The sequence below is a fragment of the Chenopodium album genome, chromosome 25, assembly GCF_948465745.1.
Source record: "Chenopodium album chromosome 25, dcCheAlbu1.1, whole genome shotgun sequence".
Taxonomy (NCBI): Eukaryota; Viridiplantae; Streptophyta; class Magnoliopsida; order Caryophyllales; family Amaranthaceae; genus Chenopodium; species Chenopodium album.
Window position 1 is genome coordinate 32,706,539 of NC_137858.1, and position 9,929 is coordinate 32,716,467.

General features: G+C 31.3%; 1 protein-coding gene across 1 annotated transcript; it reads left to right on the top strand.

The window, feature by feature from the left end:
* The first annotated feature begins 2,477 nt into the window (after positions 1–2,477).
* LOC145613412 (naringenin,2-oxoglutarate 3-dioxygenase-like) lies at positions 2,478–4,269 on the top strand. Its single transcript, XM_081668509.1, has 3 exons — positions 2,478–2,871; positions 3,180–3,608; positions 3,878–4,269. The coding sequence occupies exons 1-3, from the start codon at positions 2,491–2,493 to the stop codon at positions 4,163–4,165; spliced, it is 1,098 nt and encodes a 365-aa protein (XP_081524635.1). The 5' UTR covers positions 2,478–2,490; the 3' UTR covers positions 4,166–4,269.
* The last annotated feature ends 5,660 nt before the right edge of the window (positions 4,270–9,929 follow it).

The window sequence follows — 9,929 nt, forward strand, 5'->3', positions numbered from 1 at the left end:
GTTGACCTGACGGGGTCTTCTCCTTTGACACAATCTGGGTTGTCTGACTTTATTTCTGGTCGTGTTGTGTCGGCTGTGGCTCAGCGCAAGCGGAACAAGTATGGGGTGTGTTGCAGGGATATTGGCTATGGTTTTCTTCCTTTCTCCTTTTCTTCATTGGGGCAACTAGAGAAAGATGATGATGCATTGCTGAAGCGGGTTCACGTGTCCGCTAGGACGGCTCAGGATATTGGTGCTAGTACAGCTGCACACATCTTCAAAAGGATCGGGTTCGCTATAGCTAGAGGAGTGGGGCCCAGATTGTATTTCGGCTCCCCACTAATTTCTTGTAAATCGACTAATTTTGTAGGTTCTAATTATTTTTTTTTCATAATAATAATTGTTCAAATGGTTATAATAACTATTAGTGGATATTAATTTTGAACTTCATTTTAATTTTCATAATTATTAGTGGATTATTATCCATTACTAATTCATACGAAGTAGTTAAAAATCATTAATTCATAGTCAAATATTTCAGTTTAGTTTAGTTCCGTTCCAATCAATTCAGTTCTAATCAATTCAGTTCAGTTCAGTAAATCGGAACAGGCCATAAATGAGTGTGTAATTTATGTTTAATGTGAAATGGAAACTAATAATAATTTTGGAATTACGGGTTTTATTTTTATTTATTTATTTTTTTCCTCAAACTGGTTTGTAATTAAATTATTCATATTCTTCTTTCAAAAAAAAAAAAAAAAAATTATTCATATTCTCTTATGTTCTGTTTTGTGGTATTAGCATCATTCGAGCAGGTGGTTGGAAGTCTATATATCATGGTAGGGACTAGGGATGATACGGAAAAGTACGTGATTGTTAGAGAGGATTGTTGACTAAAAATTAAAAAAATGGAGCTTTTAACATAGGAGTATAGGACCATTACCATTTATAGAGAAAGTCAAGGTGTAGAAAGATAACGATTAGACCATTACAAATTTACAAATAATACAGTAGTCTCTATTATTTTCTGGACATTTAATTATTCGTATACAAATTTGATATGAATACTACAGAATGTTAAAGTCAAAGTGTTCTAATTATACTACTCTGTAATAGGAGTACCTTATGTCCTTTTCGTATGGGTGGTCAACGATATTGGTACAACAATCTCTAAACAATATATTAATTGAAATGGATGGCGTTGAATATTGATGACAGACCTTGAAACGTTAATGAAGAATAAATAATCAATTTTCCCTTGTGAATTATTACTGCCTTCAAATCCAGCCAGCATTATTTGACAAAAATTTATTATATTTGACAATGTTTATTTAGGCTCATTTATTTATTTTGATGGAAAACATTTTCATGAAAAATTATTTTCAATAAAAAACAAATACGAGTATTTGTATAATAATAGGAAACTATATAGAAGAGGAAAAAATGGAAGTAATTAATAGGGAGAGAAAATAGTAAATAACTAAATATGTTAAAAATCATACTTGTAATATTCTTTGTATGGAGTATTATTTACAATACGCCTTTCACAAACTCTTATATGTGGCTGGCCACACCGTGTGGCCAGCTAATATAGGAGTTACTTTCTTAGTATAATAGGGTTTACTAGATCAGTATTAAAGGGGTTACTTTGTTAGTGTTATAGGGTTACTCGGTCATTATTACAAGGGTTACTTGATTAGTGTTATAGGGATTACTTTGTTATTTTTATAAGTGGTCACATGGTATGGTCAGCCACACACAAGACGAGCTGTACTCCTTTTGTTTTCTTTTGTTTTTTTTAATATTGACATTATTCACAATTTAAAGGATTTTCAAAATTAATTCCAATATATAGTCAAGTACTCAAGTGAGATCTTGTTTGTCGGGCCTCAAAGAATGCTATACTAGTATTATAATTTATAAGAACGTACGTAAATATGAATAATCTAATGGTTGTAACTTATTGACAAAAGAAAATAACCTAATGCATTTCTTTTGTTTGTTATTTTTATTACATACTGCGTATTTATATTTTGGAACTCAAATAATACAATATGACAAAACTCAATGTAACAAATCAATCGATGCATCTCCCAAACCACACACTTGATAACTAATTAAAAGAGCACCTCTTGTTTTTTTATTAATGATATACATTTGTTGATTTGTATAATTGTATTTCAATAAGTACGGCTTAAATAAACACGACTGTGATAATACCATGAAATAACCGCTGACTTTGACTTAATAACGTTCAATTACTTAAGAGTACTCCGTTAGTCCGTATTATTTTAAGGGTTGTTGTATAGCTGCCTTAAATTGACTGAATATTTTTATTATTTTGGTGGTACATAAAATCAATACCATACTTTGTGACAGCCGTTACTCCGTACTATATATATAGCTGACCATCCAAAGTTGGTAATCATCAATTTATCATTACTCAATCAAATTAATAAAGAACAAGAGAGTAACAAAATTTATAGCAAGAAAAAGAGAGAAAATTAATAAATGGCCCCCACATCAGCATTTGTAACACCTTCAACACTAGCCAAAGAAACCACATTAAAAGATGGTTACATTATAGATGAGAGGGATAAGGCTAAGGTTGCTCATAATGAGTTTAGTGATGATATTCCGGTGATCTCCCTAGCCGGAATCGACGAGGACCATCCCGGGGGGAGAAGAGAGGCAATTTTGAAGACAGTTGTTGAGGCGTGCGAGGAATGGGGGATCTTCCAATTGGTGGATCATGGTATTGATGTTGAGCTCATCAATGAAATGACCAAGTATACTAAGGAGTTTTTTGCTCTTCCTGATGAAGAGAAACTCAAGTATGAGATGTCTCCTGGAAAGCATAAGGGTGGTTTCCTTATCTCTAGTCATCTCAAGGTAAATTTACTTGTATTTTCATGCACATAATAACCATTGTCAATGTTACACTACATATTTAATTTTCCAATTCATTTCTTTGAATTGTTACATGCACACTATACACCGTTAGACTTGACATGTAATAATTCCTATTATTAACATTCAAGTCTACTAATTCAAGTGGCCTAGTAGTATAGGGTAATTACTGGCAAGGTCAGTATTAATATATTCATTCAATGAAACGTTTTGAAATTAACATGGTAAAAAGTCTCATGAAATATTTTATAACACAGTAAAAGGTCTAATGACTAAACGTGTTGTAACAGGCGGAGGCAGTGGCAAATTGGCGTGAGCTAGTACTCTTCTTTACATATCCGGTACAAGGGCGAGACTACTCAAGATGGCCTAGCAAACCTGAGCAATGGAAGGCCATGGTTGAAGCCTACGGTGAAAATATGATGAACTTGTCCCGCAAGATGTTCGAGCTCTTGTCCGAGGGTTTGGGGTTAGACAAGGATGCCTATGCAAAGTCAATGGGTGATATTAACCAACATTTGGTGGTTAACCATTACCCTAAGTGCCCACAACCCGAGCTAGCTGTTGGTCTTAAACGACACACCGATCCAAGCTCCATTACTTTGCTCCTCCAAGACCATGTTGGTGGGTTACAAGCTACTAAGGATGGTGGCAAAACTTGGATCACCGTTCGCCCTATTAAAAATGCTTTGGTCCTTAACCTTGGTGATCATGCCTATGTAAGTCAAATCTCTAACATTAACAAAACGATTAAATTTTGATTTGTTAGAGTACATCGTATTTGTTACTGTTGTAGACGGTTGGGTCTACGTGGCAAGGATACACTAGTACATTGCATTGACAATTATAACCCTTACTAAATGAAGGAAAAGACAACGCTACCCTCTAGATTGACAACTTTTGTTGATCTATAAGATCAACTTGTTTGTTTTGTTAAGAATACCAGTATATTTTATTAATGCCTAGAACATAATTGTTATGTGTGCAGTTTATGAGCAATGGACGATTCAAGAGTGCCGATCATCAAGCAATCGTAAACTCAAACGAGACACGAACGTCGATAGCAGTATTCATCAATCCAGCACAAGATGCAAAGGTGTATCCACTTAACGTAAAAGAGGGAGAGAAGGCAGTGTTGGAAGAGCCTATCACGTATGCTGAGATGAATAACAGGCACAAGAATAGGTATCTCGAAATCGTGCGACTAAAGAAATTGGCTAAGGAAGAAAATTGGTCACAAGAAGAGCTTGATCTCAAGCTTAACCAGCTTAATTGAATCGACCTAGCCAGGCCACCATCTAATCGTGCAATACATTATTGTGCAACGTGAATAATTGTGACAATATGTCCAAGAAATTGACCATTGTTAAAGGGAAATTACCACCAAGTTTGAAAATAAAATAAAATTGGAGATCCATGTTCTTTTTTTTTATTATTTTTTTTTTCTCTTTGTTTTTTAAAGGTTTGCTCATTGAATTATTGTTATTTATAATGTAGTAATATTGGCTTGTAAAAAGTGCATATTATTGTAATTTTACAAATATGAGATATTAATTAAATATATATATTGTGTAAATGCAAGTAGTACTTGTATAGTTGTATGTTTGTTCATGCACTCTTGAACTTATCACCACCATAATAAGTATATATGGTCTACTCATTATTCATGGTTCAAAATAATGGTATTGACCTATTGTAAACATTCATTCACTCGCCAATTATAATATACTCCACCCTTTTTAATTTTCAATAATAAACCTTTTTATTAATTTTTTTTTTTTTTTTTTTTTTTTTTTTTTTTTTTTTTTTTTTTGGTGAAAGAGAGGGGCAAAGCCCCTAGCAAAAACAGAACACGAAACTAAAAGCAAAGACTAAAACAAAACAGAAAGAAAAAACAAACAAAGCAAATAAGAACTACTCAGCAGCCACGCCATAATGGCACTACAGCTAGTCTCCAAGTACTTAAACCTTTTTTTTTTATATACGGGAGTACGTTTCTTAGTGTTATTCCTAATCTTATATTATTTTGTCAAAGAAAGGCATGTAGTACTTGGAGACTCTTTTGCTAGCACATACTTTAGGTTTATATTCACCTAAATTTTTACTTATTTTGAACTCCATCCGTCCCTTATTAATGTGCTCATTTTTAAATTTTACAAGAAATTTTAAGAAACTGAGAGTTTTTAAAATCCATAATGATTAGATGTACAAAAAGTAGATTGATGCATGTGTGTGAGCGTACTTTATTGCTTAAATTATTAAAATAAAAAAAAATATTTAAAATTTTGTATAACATGTCATTGTCAACTTTATTAGGGCCTGTTCACATTTACTGAACTGAACTGAACTCATTGGAACTGAACTAAACTGAATTGAATTGAGCTGAAATGAATATTTAATGAGAGAGGGAAATCAAGAGCTGAATTGAACTGAACTTAACTGAACTGATTGGAGCTGAACTGAACTGATTGGAGCTGAACTAAACTGAACTTAAATTAAGTAAATGTGAACAGACCCTTAATGAGTGTACTTAATTGTGTTTTTCAACAAAAAGGAAGTTAGAGATCGAGGAATAAAAGTGAGAAATTATATTAGGATATTATGGTCCAAAGTACAATCCATAAATGAAATAAATAGAACTAGACACACCAAATTGGGACTCTTTCTAAGGGCCTGTTCTCATTGACTGAACTCCGCTGAACTGAACTGAATGAAATGAATATTTTATAAGAGAAGGAAATTAGGAGCTGAACTGAACTGAACTGAATTTCAACGTAAAAGAACAGGCCCTAAGCAAACAGACACATCATTAAGGGTTAAAGGGAGTATTGTTTTATCTTATTAGTCGTGATCGATTTTAATGAACTTATTTAATTAGTGATTATATTTTCTAATATGAATTTATATTATTCACTTAAATGAGGTATTTCTGTTTTCTTTTTTGCCAATTTCGAGTTTAATTTGAAACCTTAAAGAGATAAAATGATTCCTTAAACCTTACCCGAGAAAATTTTGCAGCTACAAAATTAAAGACATGCAAAATAAGATATCTATACTATTTGCAAAGCAAAATTTTTTTTTAAAAATAATTTATTAAAATAATTAATTTTATTCAAATATATGAAAAAATTACTAATCATATCATGATACGTGCCATGATTAACCGTAATGAATAACCGAGCTAACAATCATTTGTCACTAAGGATACTTTGAGGTACTTTTTGAAAAAGTGAAGAGTATTCGGTGAATTTTGAAAAACTCGTGGGTATTTGGTTAATTTTTTAAGAGCTCAAAAGCATTTAGTGAAATAACAATATTATTCATAGAGAAAAACTATGTGTAAATAAAGTGATGTTATACTATTTGTTAATCTTTCTAAATTAATTAATAACTAGATTTGAATCCCGTGCGATGCACGGTTATTATAAAAATTCAAATACACAATTTTTTTGTACAATTATTTAAAAAAAAAATATAAACAATGATTTTATTTAATGATTTTTATTAAAAAAAAAAAGACTAATTTATTCACACTGTAATGTTTTTGACAAGATAAATGGAGGGATGATTAAAATTTATTTCTTTCAATCACTATTCAATATGATATTTATCAGTAAGATTAATTTTTTTTTTTATCCATAATTATTCTCCATGAAATTTTTATCACAGATAATTTCTTTTTAAAGGGGGGTTTTTTTTTTCCCCCTTTTTCGAGTTTGTGTTACATATAACTTAATAATTTTACAAATATGGTCACAAGATATAGCATATTTCATAATTATTGGATAGTCTAAGCTAATACATTATACTCCAGCTTCGTGATAGTGATGTGAAGACTAATGATTGTGAATTTTGATCCCTGATTCGCAAAGCTTATTAATAACGATAAAATGGTGATGTGAAGCCTAGTATATTCGGACATTTTTTTGTTGTTGTATTATACTATTGAATAATAGATGATAAATAGAGATATGGAATAAATTCTAATTTTTAACATAATAAAATTCTATCATTATTTTAATATAACATATTAAAATTTATTTTTCATATGATCAACTTTTATTACTGTAATAGTTAACTTCAATGAATTTTGATCCCATATATTTTAGAATTAATATAAAATTTATAATATCTAGCTAACAATTTTTTGTTGTTGTAGATTACTCTAACTTTATAGATAATAACAAGTATTTATTAAATTTGAATCACATTTTTATCTTCTTCCAGCATTTTCGAGTATTTTTCTCTGTAAATAAATTTACAAATAAACACATAATTACGTTACAAAAAACTAATTTGAACTATTAAGGGCATGTTCATATTTACTAAACTGAGCTGAACTGAACTGATTGGAGCTGAACTGAACTGAATTGAGCTGAAATGAATATTTTATGTGAGAGGGAAATTAAGAGCTGAACTGAACTGAACTGAACTGAACTGAATTGATTGGAACTGAACTGAACTGAACTGAACTGATTGGAGCTGAACTGAACTGAACTGAAATTAAGTAAATGTGAACAGGCCCTAAATAGTTAATTCAAAATTATATAATTTGTCAAGATATCAAACCTTGATTGTATTAATAATTTTACAGCTCATAGTGAACCAATGAACAAAATAATAATTATTAGATGAATAAACATTACATACGAATTTTTAAATAACTCGTTGAAAATGAAATTCATGTATAAGAATCATACCTTAATCATTCTTAATAGATTATTTACACAGTAAACAAAAATTATTAAATCTTGGAAAAATAATAACTAAAAGAATGAAAAAACACAGAAAACCCAGAAAAGCAAAAAACAAAACTAAAAGAATAATAATTCTTGGAAAAATGAAAAAGTGGTTTAATTTGTTGGCCTTGGGCCAAGCTACCTAGCGACTATTACGTCGTATTTACTATTTGCTTCGTTAATAGCTATACAATATTGTGCATTCACATCTTTTCCAACCAAGAAAAAAAGTCATGCATTCAATTTAGACTTTTAGAGACTCACCAAATATCATTCATCTCTTACGGAGTACATTTTGCTCTTATATACGTAGTAAATTCTTAAATAAACCTCATGGATTTATATGGAATAGAGCTGTCAGTTTCTGACCCGAACCGTTAAACCCGACTGTTTCGAACCGATCCGAAAAGGAACTGAACTGCTTAAAACCCGTTTTTTGGAAACCGAAAACTGACCCGACCCAATTTTTTCCAACCCGAAACTGAACTAAATCGAATTTGTGCGAATCGTTACTAACCTGACCCGGTATCAAGCCAAACCGTTACAACCCGAAACTGAAAGCAACCCAAACCGATTACGCCTAAACCCGATAGTAACCCGACCCATTTTAAACCGAAAACCGTTAAAACCCGATAAAAATCCGATAAACCTGAATCGTTTCAACCCGTAACCCGTTGTGACCGAACCGGTTATAATCCGTAACCCGTTGTGACCGAACCGTTTACGACCTGTAACCCGTTGAGACCAAACCGTTTAAAACCTGTAACCCGTTATTACAGCCTGTTACCCAATATGTTTATGATCTAATCCGTTTCAACCCACTACTCGATAAACCCAACTTATTTATGACTTGACTTGATTATAACATGACCCGTTCCTACCCGTTATCTGACTAATTCGACTCGATAATCATCCGACTCAATTTTAACCCGATATGATTTGATTAGAAACCCGCATCAAATTGGGTAAACTCGTTTTCAAACCAACCAAGTTCAATCTAAACCGATTATAACCTGAAACGATAATGATTGGACCCGATTTTACCCGATCTGTTTTGAACCGAAACCCATTTTCGAATCGACCCAGTTTAACCTAAACTGATTATGACCCGAACCAATTACGACCCATCCTGATTAAGACCCGAACTGTTTTTAACCGATACCCACATTAAACGGGCTAAACCCGTTTTCAAACCGACCCGATTCAACCCAAATTGATTATGACCCGAACCGACTAGAACCCGACCCGATAAGGACCCGATCCGAATAGAAACTGCAATTACAAAAACCAAACCGAACTGACTCGATAATTTTCAAAACCGACCCAAAACCGACCCGGTAATTATTTCAACCCGTTGTAAACCGACCCGTTATAACCTGAAACTGATAAACCCAACCCAAACCCGAACTGTTTACCCGAATTGACACCCCTAATATGGAACAATATAATACAACAGTTACTATATCCGAAATTTAATTTTATCGATTTACATTAAACTCTATCCCAAACAAAATCTATTTCGAATTTATTGTTATGTTTTTATAATTTTAAAATTATTTTGTAATTTGATTTTGTGACATGTCAATCCTACATGGCGCTTCCTATGCTCTCGAAAAAACTCTCCTTTATATATATATATATATATATATATATATATATATATATATATATATATATATATATATATATATATATATATATATATATATATAGAGAGAGAGAGAGAGAGAGAGAGAGAGAGAGAGGAAGGCTCATGTAAGAACCCTCCTCTATATAAGAACTCAATCTTATATAAGAACCAATCTCAGCCCTTTATTAGTTTTGATCTAACCATCTAAAATGATCCTTTAGTAATGGAATTTCTGTAATTTTGAGAATTTCGTATTTAGAACATAGCAAAAAAAATTTAGAACATAGAAAAAAAATTTAGAACATAAGTAGAAAAAATTTAGAACATAAGCAGAAAATTTTAGAACATAAGAAAAATAATTTAAAAGATAGCAAAAATTTAGAACATAAACAACCAAAAAAGTTAGAACATAAGAAAAATAATTTAGAACATAAGTTGAAAAAAAAATAATCGTAGCATAGTTAAAAATTAATAACATAATCTGAAAAAAATAATTTAGAACATAGAAAATATTTAGAACATAAGCTGAAAAAATAATTTAGAACATAGGAACAAATTTAGAACATAATCTAAAAACAATTTAGAACATTAAAAATAATTTGGAACATAAGTAGAAAAAATTTAGAATATAGGAAAAACTTTAGAACATAAGCTAAAAAAATAATTTAAAA

Excerpts from the sequence above, each read along its gene's own strand:
- LOC145613412 (XM_081668509.1), top strand. The coding sequence starts at position 2,491 with ATGGCCCCCACATCAGCATTTGTAACACCTTCAACACTAGCCAAAGAA. Across the intron at positions 2,872-3,179 it reads TTATCTCTAGTCATCTCAAG|GCGGAGGCAGTGGCAAATTG; the intron begins GTAAATTTACTT and ends GTGTTGTAACAG. Across the intron at positions 3,609-3,877 it reads ACCTTGGTGATCATGCCTAT|TTTATGAGCAATGGACGATT; the intron begins GTAAGTCAAATC and ends TTATGTGTGCAG.